The sequence below is a fragment of the Sus scrofa genome, chromosome X (assembly GCF_000003025.6).
Source record: "Sus scrofa isolate TJ Tabasco breed Duroc chromosome X, Sscrofa11.1, whole genome shotgun sequence".
Classification (NCBI taxonomy): Eukaryota; Metazoa; Chordata; class Mammalia; order Artiodactyla; family Suidae; genus Sus; species Sus scrofa.
In genome coordinates, this window is record NC_010461.5 from 13,088,661 (window position 1) to 13,102,374 (window position 13,714).

Here is a 13,714-nt window from a genome sequence, read left to right on the forward strand (position 1 = left end):
CCCCATTTAGAATTGTGAGAATTAACACGTCTTTTCTATCAAAGGAAGCCTTGATTACTCCATTTTGTTCCTGCTCCGTCTGAGACACCCTCCTCTGCCCTCCTCTTCCCCTCTCCTCCCAGTAACAGTTTGTTTCAAATCAGCGAACCAAGAAGAAGGTGCGCCCTGACCTGGCCGATGGGAAGGGGACAGATACACCACCAATAGGGGGGGGGTCTTTCTTCTTCGTGCGCGTGCTGTTTGAGCACCCGCGCCCTTCTGCAGAAGTAAAGAGCCTGGTCGAGATCTCCCCGGGTTCGTGTGTCTCACTTTCCGACACTGACGATCCAAGCCAAGGTCGCTTTTCCCCAACAGTATTCTCATCCCAAATTTAAAAGCTCTTTTCTTAGATTTTATATATTCTACTGCTGGACCACATTAGCAGGTTGGGGAGCCAGGAAACCAGAACAGAGGGGCTGGAGAACACCTGTAAGACTGCCTGCACGCACCCCCCCGGCCCCCGCCCCGGCCCGTTCCTCTGCTGGCCTCTCCCCTCCCACCACCCCCGTGGGACCTTACTCTTAACCTGGGCCGCTGACACGTTTACCCCGAATTCCGACACAATCGCAGGTCTATACGGTAAATCCTCCACATTCGGGATCCGAACACCACACTGAACGGTGCTTTTCTGTGCCAGGCGCTGTCCTAGGGACCCACACGCTTAACGGATTTAGTGCTCGCAAGACCCCCAGGAGGCAGCAGCTATTCGCACGTCCATCGTCCAGATGTGGGACTGGAGGGGGCTCTCCAGGGGCTGGGCTGTTAACCACGCCCTGAGCTGCCCTGGGGGCAAGTGCTCAGGTCAGAGCCGGTGCAGTAAGGGGGACATAAATGCCACGGACTGTCCCCGGGGCGGCTGGCTGGCCGGCTCCCTCCTCTGCCAAGGCGCAACACACTCCTTACGCGTTACTGTGGCGCAGGCCTTCCCGCGTCCCTAAATCCCTGCCGACCTTTCAAACTGTTTTGTAAATCACCTCATTAACCCGGCCAAGGCTTTCTGTGTGGCGTGGGGCTTTTTGCCTTAAACTTCCTGACAGTCTAATAGCACGGGGAACTAGAAGCTGTTTTTCTCTATCAAGGCTCGGATAAGAGATAAGAAAGCAAAAGCAATTTTCTAGCCTGAAATTTGCTCCTACTTATCCCCATTTCCTTCCTTTTTTTCAAACTTGGGATTGAAGCACGCGGCATTTCCAATGCCCTGCACCTTACCCAGATCATTAATACAGGGGCTTACTCAAGGCCTTACTAAGAGGTCCCTAGCCTCTGTTTTCTCTCTCTCTCTCTCTTTTTTTTTTTTTTTTTTTTTTTTTTGGTCTTTTTGCCTTTTCTAGGGCCGCTCCCACGGCATACGGAGGTTCCCAGACTAGGGGTCTAATTGGAGCCGTAGCCACCGGCCTACACCACAGCCACAGCAACGCCGGATCCTTAACCCACCGAGCAAGGCCAGGGATCAAACCCGCAACCTCATGGTTCCTAGTGGGATTGGGTAACCACTGCACCACAACAGGAACCCCGCCTCTGTTCTCTTAGAACGAAAACCTCTCTCTCTCACAGGAAAGCAGAACCAAGCATTCAGTCAAGCTCTTCTCTCAATTATGAGGAAACACAGAGGAGGTCCCCAAAAGGAATTAAGCCTTTTCCTAAAGCATTCGATTGCCAGCTGCCGGCGTAGCTTTGCTGGCCTCCTGCAGCCTAGACTCCGCCACGCTCACTGGCTCGCTGCAGGCACCACCCTGAGGAGCTCTCCCCGGCCTCCTCCGCCAGCTGACTCACACTGTCCCCGTGTCCTCTGCCCTGAGGAGGAAGGTCACCTCAGAACGTGGACAGGAAATCACCAGGGCCTGGTCTCCAGCTGCATGCACTGCACGGCGGGCGGGAGAGTGGGGGCACCGAAGTCAAATTCCTTCCAATACCTCATGCTGCATCTGGCACTGGACCGGACACCCTCGGAGGGCAAGACGGCAGGCACTGGCTTTTAGGGACCCCACACCCAGCCCAGGCTCAGGAGCTGGCCCTCTCCCTCTTCTGCACCCGCCCCCTTCTGCCCGGCGCGTTCCTCTAATTCTAAAGGCAAGGGTGCTGGCTTGGAGAGAAAGAGAAAGGCTAAGAAGGAAGTGGGGAGTTCTCGTCGTGGCGCAGTGGTTAACGAATCCAACTAGGAACCATGAGGTTGCGGGTTCGGTCCCTGGCCTCGCTCAGCGGGTTAACGATCCGGCGTTGCCATGAGCTGTGGTGTAGGTTGCAGACGCGGCTCGGATCCCGCGTTGCTGTGGCTCTGGCGTAAGCCAGAGACTACAGCTCCAATTCGACCCCTAGCCTGGGAACCTCCATATGCCACGGGAGCGGCCCAAGAAATGGCAAAAAGACAAAAAAAAAAAAAAAAAAAAAAAAGAAGGAAGTGGAAGGGAGTTCCTGTCGTGGCTCAGTGGTTAACGAATCTGACAAGTAACCATGAGGTTGCGGGTTCAATCCCTGGCCTTGCTCCATGGGTTAAGGATCCGGCGTTGCAGTGAGCTGTGGTGTAGGTTGCAGACGCAGCTCGGATCCCATGTTGCTGTGGCTCTGGAGTAGGCTGAGGCTACAGCTCTGATTTGACCCCTAGCCTGGGAAACTCCATATGCCGCGGGAGTGGCCCTAGAAAAGGCAGAAAGACAAAAATAATAAAAATAAATAAATAAAAACCACACTTAGCACAGACAAAACCTACTGCCTTTCCTGGGTGTCTCAGCAACATGTCCAGGGCCTGACCCATAAAAGTAAACCCGGAGTCTGGAATGTTTTGGAAACACTATCAGACAAGTTGTCAGCTGCACCCTGAGCAAGCTTGGAGCCTTGTCTGAATTGCTTTGTACTTTATTACGTTCCCAGCTCTCACACTCAGTCGAAAGCCATAAGCAAAGTGATTTCTGAAGTACTAAAACTCTCTCCGGCTCCCCTCTCACCTGAGCCTGACCCCCTCCATCTCTATCCACACTTCATTCTAGACTTCTCACTCTTCAAAGCACCCCATTTAATACGTCACTGCTCTGTGCTGTATCCCCCTGATCTTCAAATGTCATCTAATCAGTTAATCAACCAGGTAAAGTGCCACTATAAGGAGATAAGTCCTAGGAGTTCCCCAGTGGCTTAGCAGGTTAAGGATCTGGCATTGTCACTACGATGGTTTGGGTTCGAGCTCTGGCCCCGAAACTTCTGCATGCCATGGGTGCAGCCAAAAAAAAAAAGGGACACGTCCTATCCTCTATGTTCCCAGATAAGATGTGTGTGTGTTTTAAATTAAGGTATAATTGCAATAAATATACAGATCTGAAGGGTTTGATGAATTTAACAATCCTGAAGTGTGGGTTTAAAGAGTTACATTTTGAAGAGAGACTGAATGGTGAGCAGTGCAGCAAAAGCTGTGCGTTGCAGCAGAAGACTAGAAACAACGTGAGAAGAGCAGCAGGGGCCGTTCCCCGACCCATGGTGAACTGCTTCACCTCTGGGCCATCCGCATGCTCTGCTGAGCAACACAGAGGCCGCATCACATGGCTTCTGAAAGCCCTCTTGGTCTTCTTCTGTCACTAAACAGGATATTCCAGCAGGCAAGTGGACACGCGGGGAGAAGGGCAGCAGCCTTGTGGCCTCTGCCTCGGCCTTCATTCAGCCTGTGCTTCTTGTGTTTAGACGAGAGTTCTGTAAGCCGCGGCCACCCTGAGGCAAAACGGGATTCCCCTGGCTGTCTTTGTTCAGCCCTCACACTGAGAATGGTTTTTACATTTTCAAATGGTTGGAAAAAAAACAAAAGAAAAATAGTATTTCATGATGCACGAAACTTACATGAAATTTACATTGCAGTGCCCATAAATAAAGGTTCATTGGAACACAGCCATGCTCATTCATTTACATATTTGCCAATGGCTGCTTTCACCCTCCACACAGCGTTGCATCAAAGACCATATGGCCCCAAAGCTGAAAATATTTACTATCTGGCCCTTTACAAAAAAAGCTTACCAACCATAGCTTTTTTTTTTTGGCTACACCTACAGCATGTAAAAGTTCTGCTTCTTCCATTCCAGGGCCAGGAAGGGCCTGAACCTGTGCGATAGCAGTGACAACACTGGATCCTTAACCCACTGAGCCACCAGGGAACGCTACCAACCCTTGCTTTAGACCATCTAGGTAAACTCTGGGCTGGTATATCTCTCTTTTCCCATCTTGAAGTGCGAGTGAAGAGTTCAGGCATGGGCAGCGTACACACAAGGAAAACAACATCTGGAAAGGGAGAATTTCCACTTTGCAGAAATGAAAAGAAATGCAAATTACAGTACAATGATACAAGGCCCTTTTTGTTCTTGTTAAAAGAGCAAAAAGAAAAACAGTAAAATTACTGGCAAAAGGACTAGAGAAAGCAAGAACATGATGGTGCAGTTAACATCTTTATGAACTGGTTCACCTCTTTCAAACAATGCAGCAGAATTATCAAGTCATAAAAGCATTCATACCCTTTGATAAAAGAGTCTGACTCCTGAAAATCTATCCTAAGCAAACAATCAAAAGGACAAAAGAACATCGGGGTCAAGGTGTTCACATCAGCATTTTTCTAATAAAATGCCAGAAACAACCTGAAATGTTTACCCATAGGAAATGAATCAGTATATTATGGTTCCTTGACTCAATTAAATATATGTCCAAATAATAGACATGAAGGCTAGATACATGAAAAAGTTTGCTACTATAACAGACTGTATAAAAACTAAGGACGGGAAAGTGTAGAGAAGACCATGAATATGCAATTACTAATTAGAAATGTAGTTTAGAAAAGTGTCTTATTTCTTTTTTTTTTTTTTTTTGGCTTTTATTCATTTATTTTTTTGGGGGGTTTTTGTCTTTTTAGGGCCACACCTGCAGCATATGGAGGTTCCCAGGCCAGGGGTCTCATCGGAACTACAGCTGCTGGTCTACACCACAGCTCAGGGCAACGCTGGATCCTTAACCCACTGAGCGAGGCCAGGGATCGAACCGGTAACCTCATGGTTCCTAGTCGGATTCATTTCCACTGTGCCACAATGGGACCTCCAGAAAACTGTCTTATTTCTAAAGAGCCCTGAACCAGCTCAGGCAATTCACATGCTGTCCTTAGTCCTTTAATAAGGAAAAACCTCTGAGGACAAAGACGACACACACATACAGAGAATGCAGGACGACTGAGCCTCCAGGGACACATGTCTTATCAACAGAGCATATGGTGACTGGTCATTCGAACTTTTGTCCAAATTGATTTATACGTATAATCCTCACTTTAGAAAACTCGAGTTCAACTCATTAAGTTGTATACATGAAATAAGTACAGCTTTTTGTATGTCAATCATACCTCAATAAAATAATTTTTTAAAAGAAAAACCAACAATGAAATTCATAGTTTTCAACAGTTCCCTGGTGGCCTAGGAGTTAAGGATCTGGCACTGTCACTGCTGTGGCTTCAGGTCACTGCTGCAGCGTGGGTTCAAGCCCTAGCCCAGGAACTTCCACATGGTGCGAATGGGGCCGAAAAAAAGAAAAAAGAAAAGACCATGAGCATGCAGTTAATAATTAGCTGAAGGGCTAGAGAAATGTGGTTTAGAAAAATATCTTTTTTCAAATGGCTCCCCACGTGCTGCCATTAGTCCTTTTATTTAAAAAAACCCTCTGCGGAGTTCCCGTCGTGGCGCAGTGGTTAATGAATCCGACTAGGAGCCATGAGGTTCGGTCCCTCACCTTGCTCAGTGGGTTAAGGATCCGGCGTTGCCGTGAGCTGTGGTGTAGGTTGCAGACGCGGCTCGGATCCCGCGTTGCTGTGGCTCTGGCGTAGGCCATAGACTACAGCTCCAATTCGACCCCTAGCCTGGGAACCTCCATATGCCACGGGAGCGGCCCAAGAAATGGCAAAAAGACAAAAAAAAATAAAAATAAAAATAAAATAAAAAAAGCCTCTGCAAAGACGAGACACACACAGAGCAGGCAGGACGGCAGTGAGGCTCCAGGGACACACTTGTGATAAACAGGGCCAATGAGGATTAGTATATAAACAAATCAATTTATACCTAGAACCTCCACTTCAGAAAACTCAAGTTCAATGCCTTAACTTTTTAACGTATGACTGTATTGATTTGTGAAATACGTACAGTTTTTGGTATATCATCTTGCCTCCATAAAATTTTTAAAAAAGAATCCAAAACAGTGAATAGTACACTTTTAACACCTCTATGAATTGTATGATGTGTAAGTTATATCTTAATAATAAACTTGTTCAAAAAGTTTTTTCGGAGCAGGCAAAAGATGTTTAAGCAACAAGCTTTGGTGGTGTTGTGTTTAAGATTCATAAAAATTGGAGTTCCCATCGTGGCTCAGTGGAAATGAATCTGATTAGTATCCATGAGGACACAGGTAACTAACTGCTGGCCTTGCTCAGTGGGTTAAGGATCCGGCATTGCTGTGAGCTGTAGTGTAGGTCGCAGATGAGGCTCAGATCCTATATTGCTGTGGCTGTGGTGTAGGCCGGCAGCTGCAGCTGCAATATGACCCCTAGCCTGGGAACCTCCATGTGCCGTGGGTGCGGCACTAAAAAAAAAGACCAAAAAAAAAAAGATGTATAAAAATCACCAAAGCTACTTTTATGTCTACTGTAAAGAAAAACAAATCCTAAATCAGTCTTATTTCCATCAAGACAGATCAAAAATTTAAATATATTGAACACAATCTCTTTTTAAAAAGCCTAGTATGATTATAACTGAACTTCTATAGCACATAGAATTTTAAAAGTTGAAATGTCTCACTAACCATTTTTGCCACTGAGACCACTATTTGAACAAGGTTTCAAAGCTTCTGGAAATATGTGAAAGCCAAAGAATCATTGCTAATACCCATGAAGAAAAAAACTTTTATATTCTTAAAAAAAAAAAAAAAAAAACGTTACTTAGAGAACAATGGCTTCTCATCCAGACAAAGTAAGGAAATGTGTGCACTTTGAAACATCTCCTTTTTTTTTTTTTTTAGGGCATATGGAAGTTCCCAGGCTAGGAGTGAAATTGAGCTATAGATGCCAGCCTACACCACAGCTCATGGCAATGCCAAATCCCTGACCCACTGGGCGAGGCCAGGAATCGAACCTGCATCCTCATGAATACTAGTCAGATGTTTCCTCTGTGCCACAGTGGGAACTCCTGAAACTTTTCCTTTTTAAATTTCCTTCTTGCTAGGAAGCTTTCTATTCCTTAGAGACTGTTTATTAGCCTTAAAGAAAAAGCTCATATTTCTAGTCTTAATCCCCTTTGAGCAAAGAAGGCATTTTTCTTTTCTTTTTCTTTTTTTTGTCTTTCTGTCTTCTCTAGGGCCGAATCGGCAGCATATGGAGGTTCTCAGGCTAGGGATCTAATCGGAGGTGTAGCCGCCAGCCTACGCCAGAGCCACAGCAATGCAGGATCCGAACCCTGTCTGCGACCCACACCACAGTTCATGGCAATGCCGGATCCTTAACCCACTGAGCACAGCCAGGGATCGAACCCGAGACCTCATGGTTCCTAGTCAGACTCATTAACCACTGAGCCACGACAGGACCGCAAGAAGGCATTTTTCTAAGGTACTCTTTTAACTTTACAGGAACAATGCTGGACACCCAGGATCCCTGGGTCCCCTCCTGTGCAGTCAGCCCAGGGGGGCAGGAAGCAGGGCTGGCATCTGTCCTGGTCGCCACTGTACTCCAGAATTGAGGACACTGCGTACAAGGCAGCACAGGCACTCAGATGTATTTATTAAGTTGCAGTGAGGGCTTTGGCATTGTATTAAGTTATTCTCATAGCATATGCTAATCTAGGGGAAAATGTTCCACAGAAATTAGAATCACCTTATTGGGAGTAGAAGATCAGCCAGTCTCAGCTGGTGAAGCACTACCTCCGCCTCCCCGGCTGGAGCTGCTGCGGGGCAGGGAAAGGGACTTCTGAGCCCTCCGCAAGAAGGTCAGAAAAGACGGGCTCCAGCCAGGGCACAGGGGCCGGGGCAGTGAGAAGGAGCATTCACGTGTGTTCTACCAGCGCTTCCAGGGAGAGGAGTGGGGCAGCAGAAGGCCCAGCCAGGGAGGGCACAGGGGAGCAAGTGAGAAGGGGCAGAGGCTGGCAGGGCAGGACAGAGGGGGACAGACGGACGGCAGGCAGGCTGTGGCTGGTACGGTCATGCGAATGACACCCGACACGCACTGTGTTATAAAACAAACCATCGGAGACACTTACTTAATATTGAATTTTCAGTTTTGAAAACCGTTCTTCTTATTCCCAGCCTCATCGTTCCTCCCAAATTGCCAGGGTTGTGTTCCGGCATGTCAATCACCTTAGAAAACAAAACAAGACCGGTTTTGCCATCTTGTAAAAAATGTCATTTCCCCAGATTCAAGCGTGACCTTTAGGGGAATGCTCACTGGGTAAGGATGTTCCCTAAACAATAAAATCTGATGGTTTCTTCCCATTTTCCTATTCAACTACGGTCACGCTTTTCTACACTTCTCACGGTGTGCTGCCTTTTCGTCTCTGCTTCTCATCTTTCATTCAAATCACAGGTAAAAAAAAAAAAAAAAATGTATCGGGAGCATCTTTATGACCTTCCTCCTGTCATTACTCAAACTGTCAGTTCCAGGCAATGTTCACACTTCAAGTTCTGGCCTTCTAGGACCTTCTGCTTTGGTCTTTACCCATAATAACAACCCTCTCCTACTGCCCACTTCATTCCCCAAAGATTTTCCACGGGCAAATCTGTCCATTCTGGAAAAGTAAACCAAAAGGACAGCCATCCCCTGGGATCCATGCGGGATGAGTTCCAGGACCCCTGCAGGTACCAAAATCCTCGGATGCTCCAATCCCTCATATAAAACAGCACAGGACGGTCCACTGGCAGTATTCATGAATGCCGAACCCATGGACTCAGAGGGCCGGCTGTACTTATTTCTAGAAAATCATTTAGAAGGATTCCTTTAAAAAAAAAAAAAAAATCAATCGGAGTTCCCATCTCGGCTCAGTGGTTAACGAAACTGATTAGGAACCATGAGGTTGCCGGTTCGATCCGTGGCCTCGCTCAGTGGGTTGGGGATCTGGCATTGCCCTGAGCTGTGGTGTAGGTCATAGACACGGCTTGGATCCTGCGTAGCTGTAGCTCCCCTTCGACCCCAAGCCTGGGAACCTCCATATGCCGCGGGTGCAGCCCTAAAAAGACAAAAAGACCAAAAAAATCACCCATTCTAGCACATTCGATAGGTCAGAAACCTAAGCACCACCCTGGATCTCTCCCTCTCCCCATCCCTAATATCCAGTGTATCAAGTCCCATCCATTTATCTGCTCCCGACATCCTGCATCCATCCACAGCCCCTCATCAGGCTGCGGCCAGAGCTTACGGTGCGAGCTGAGCCCTGTGTTCACAGGGCCCCTGCCACCCCGCGTGCTGCAGGCACAGAGGTGGTGATATTTCTCTCCAGCTTGAAATCCTTGACTGTGGGGCCCTGGCCCAGCCTGGCTTTTCAGCCTCACTTGCCATGCCTTTGCCTTCCCACCCTGAGCTCTGGTCACCGAGCCTTCCCTCAGCTTCTCAGGGGCATCTTCTTTTCCGCCCACTATGGGGACTTGGAAAATCTCCCACTCCCCTACTCTCTTTTCTAAATTAAACCCTCCTTCACCTTTTTTTTCTTTTTCTTTTTTTTTTTTTTTTTTTTTTTTGTCTTTTTAGGGCCACTCCCTCCGCACATGGAGGTCCCCAGGCTAGGGGTCGAATCAGAGCTGTAGCCGCCGGCCTACACCACAGCCACAGCAATGCGGGATCCAAGCCGTACCTGCGACCTACACCACAGCTCACGGCAACGCCGGATCCTTAACCCACTGGGCAAGGCCAGGAACCGAACCCACAACCTCATGGTTCCTAGTCGGATTCGTTAACCACTGCGCCCCGACGGGAACTCCAAACCCTCCTTAACATTAAGCTCTTCTCTGGGAGTGGCTATTTCCTGACGCCAGAGCGCAGTCAGGGTCCTCTATCAACACCTTCCCCACCTCGGTGCTGCCCTCAGTTTGTGCGTGTAGAGCGCTTTCTGTGCACGACTGTGAATCCTGAGAGCGCCGGCACCTTGTGCTCTTCCACACCACGGCAGTCCCAGCCCTGAGCACCGCGGAACCGGCGTCGGGTATGCACTGAATGAATGCATCGATGATGGAATGAACCCAGAGCAAATAATTTCCCATTTAAGATTAATCCACGGAAATGCAGAAACGTGTGATGTTTATGAAAAGCCCGTTCTTGCTGGCCATTGCTCTGCTTTCTCAGTTTGGTTCCTGACAATCTCATGCTTCTGTTTCACCTTTTTTTTTTTTTTTTTTTAAGTTGTTAGAACAGAGTACAGTGGGTGAGTTAACCTGTTCTAATGGAATTGCTCAAGTTTCCGCTCATAAAACCTTTCTTTCCTTGTTTTTTCTATACCCTAACTGCCGCATATTGCTCTATAGGAATCCACGACTACTGGAATTTTCCAAGAACTTGTCAGATCTTATCAGTGCCCCCAGAAGAACCTTCTGAGCCATTTGAACCCTGCGGCCCCAGAGTCACTGAGTGGAAGGGCTGGAGAGAAAAAATTTGACTACACCCCTCGGTCGGCTGATTATGGCTAGATTAAGTATTATGGGAGTGAGGTGAGAAAGGGCATCAGCTTCCAACTCAGAAAGCTGAGCTGCTTGTAAATGCTCCGCTCCTATGTAGTTTCCAAGAAAGGGCAGATAAGACTATGCTACCTGCCACAGATTCGTGAGAAGTCCTGGGTTTATGCACAGCCTCAGTTTCCCCCTCAGCTGAAGACAACCTCAGCCCTTTCGGAAGACCACCGCAGCCAACTCCCCTGCTCTCTTCTTTAAGTGGGCTGCGATGCTGCAAATCACCCTTCCCTACTGCACTGGGGGTTTCCACGCAGGAACAATCTTTTAATGCAGCTTGTTCAGTTGCATGTTTGGAGTTCAAGGAATGTTCTGGTATGAACCACTGAGAATGGAGTCAAATGACCCAACCAAGAACAGGAAACGTGCCTTACTGCTTGCTTGGGATGAACCCGACAAACCCAAGGCAAGAAAATACTTCCAAAAGAAATATCTCCAAAGCTACAGGCAGTGGACACAGGGCTGCCTAAGGATCTTAACTCCTCCTCCAACACAGGGGCCGTCTGGAAATTCCCGAAAGGCCAATATGAAGAGTATTATTTAGAAACCTGGAGGGAACGATCAGGAGAAACAGCTCTAAGAGTTGAGGGTGGGAGACAGGAGGGGGGGATTACTGAATTTTTTCATTACGGCAGTTTCCTTTCGGAACTGCTGGCTTTTTCGACTTTAAACATAATATTACTTTAACGAAAACACAAATTGAAGGCCCAAATAGTGAAATCCATTGTGTAGGCTTTCCCACTAGGGTATGAATTCACATTATCCCTGCTGGTTGCCGAAGCAATAAACACGACCCCCTCCTGAAATGATAGCACAGACAGGAATCCCAAGGTGAACAGCCACGGTGATGCTCTGACTAAAGCCTGCTGGCACGGAAACCATCGGAGGCAGAGACGGGGGAGCAGAGGGAAGCTGCTGTCCAGCTCCGAATGGTGCCCTGCATGGAGGTGGAAGGAGCAAAGCGGAGCAAGGAGCCCTCAGCCAGAGACGCCCACTGCACACTCAGCGGAAGAACGGCCAGGCCAGGTGCCAGCTGGTGGAACCCAAACACGCTGGGAGCGGGTGGCTGCGGAAGGCGGGGAACACGGGGGGCCTTTTCGGCCAAGCCTGGCCCACCCACCTCCCCTGCAGAGCGGTCAGGTGGTCCTGCTACTCTAAGGATGACAACAGGACTGCCTCTCGGGTTACCAGCAGTCTGATCCAGCAACAAAAAGAGGGGGAACGCCTCTGTTCTGGCATTCCTTTCACAAAAGGCCCGTGACAGGAGAACAGCACAGTTTCAAAAGCTAACTGTTATCTTTGCCGGCGGCGTGGTTAAAGAAAAGAACCTCAGGTGTGCCTAAGCTTCAATCGCCACAGCTCCAAAATACCATAGCTTTTGCATCGAAGAGGAAAATGCCTCTGCCAAGGCCAAAGAATCGCCTCAGCCCGGTCTGCTTTTGCCTAAATACAAGCTGTCATCCGATCTCCACTACAGACTTGTCCTTTCTTGGAACCAAGCCACAGAGCAGAAGAAAAATAAAAAATGATCAATAAGTAACGAATATGGGTGGTGATAACGCTTTAGGAGATGTAAAAGCACCACGTAAGGATAAACACGGCCCTAATTAACCTTTGCCAAAGTTTCTGCGGCCCACGATTACGGTGCAATGGGTTCAAGACGTCAGGCGTCCCCTCAACAGGCGACGGGAGTCGGGTTCTCTTATCAAAGACGAAATTCTCCAATGGCCCCGCGGCAGGGAGCGGGAGCCTCTGCCCTTTCTGACGGAGGAGCCTCGTCACACCAGCTTCCCTCCTGTCCCTGGACTGGGGGCACTGCATCTGGGGACCCTAGGGAAGCGGAGCCCCCCAGCATACCACGTCCCATCTCTTAGGCGACACGCACACAGAGATTCCTGGAGACGGTCTAGGATATTCCTCAAGTGCTGCTTCTGATGTGGATGCTCTACGAGTCCTAATCAAGTTGAGCACAAAGTATGAACCCAGTTTCTATCACTATTATGTCACCCAATACTGTGGCACACGGCTGGCCAGCTACAGGGGCCTCTGTCACCGCAGATTAAGTCTAAACCCTCCCTCGCAGCGCTCAGGATCCGCCTCGTTCAGGAACCGTCTATGCTCCCCCTACACACGCTAACCCGTGCTTTCTCCCTCAGCTAGAAGGTTCCACGGCCGAAGGCGCCTCTGCTCCTGTCCCCTCAATCCCACCACACACATAGTGCCTCTCCACTCCTGGCCCTGAGACAGCGCTCGAGACTTAGGGGCACCCCCAGTTCTCCTGACTGCCCCGGACTCAGTGCCACTGCTATGCTCACCCGACCAAACAAATGACCCACACCACGGAAACTCGTTTTCAATAGGAGGTAAGTTAAATAACGGCCCCCCGAAGATGTCCCAGTCCTGCTCAAATGAAGGCTCTGGCAATGGGAAGATTATCTGGGGCTCATCAGGTTGGACCCAATGCAACCAGAGGAGGTTTTGCTTGTTTGTTTTTCGCCATTTCTTGGCTGCTCCCGTGGCATATGGAGGTTCCCAGACTAGGGTTTGAATCGGAGCTGTAGCCAAAGGCCTACACCAGAGCCACAGCAATGCTGGATCTGAGCTGCGTCTGCAACCTACACCACAGCTCACGGCAACACCAGATCCCTAACCCACTGAGCGAAGCCAGGGATCGAACCCGCAACCTCATGGTTCCTACTTGGATTCGTTAACCACTGTGCCACGACGGGAACTCCCAATGCAACCAGAGGGTCTTCAGAAGAGGAAGCAGAGGGTCAGAATCCGAGGTGGAGATGTGACAACGCAGCAGAGGTCAGAGCGAGCAGGAGTGAGAACAGAAGAGGCTTGGAAGCTGAAGGAAAGGGCGGACAGTCTCTAGAAGCTACACCAGGCAAAGACACAGATTCTGCTCTGGCACGGCCAGCAGAAATGCAGCCCTGCTGACCCACTTCTGAGCTCCAGGCCTGTAAGAAAATAATCT

The 13,714-nt window shown here is 48.9% G+C and overlaps 1 protein-coding gene across 5 annotated transcripts in view; it reads right to left on the reverse strand.

Moving 5' to 3' along the window:
* The window catches only part of CTPS2 (CTP synthase 2), a 130,392-nt gene that overhangs the window by 37,921 nt on the left and 78,757 nt on the right, over positions 1–13,714 (reverse strand). For all 5 annotated transcript variants that reach the window (XM_021080709.1, XM_021080706.1, XM_021080708.1 and 2 more), the window contains one exon: positions 8,283–8,379. In XM_021080709.1, the coding sequence (XP_020936368.1) occupies positions 8,283–8,379 (97 nt within the window). The remainder of the gene's footprint in view (positions 1–8,282; positions 8,380–13,714) is intronic.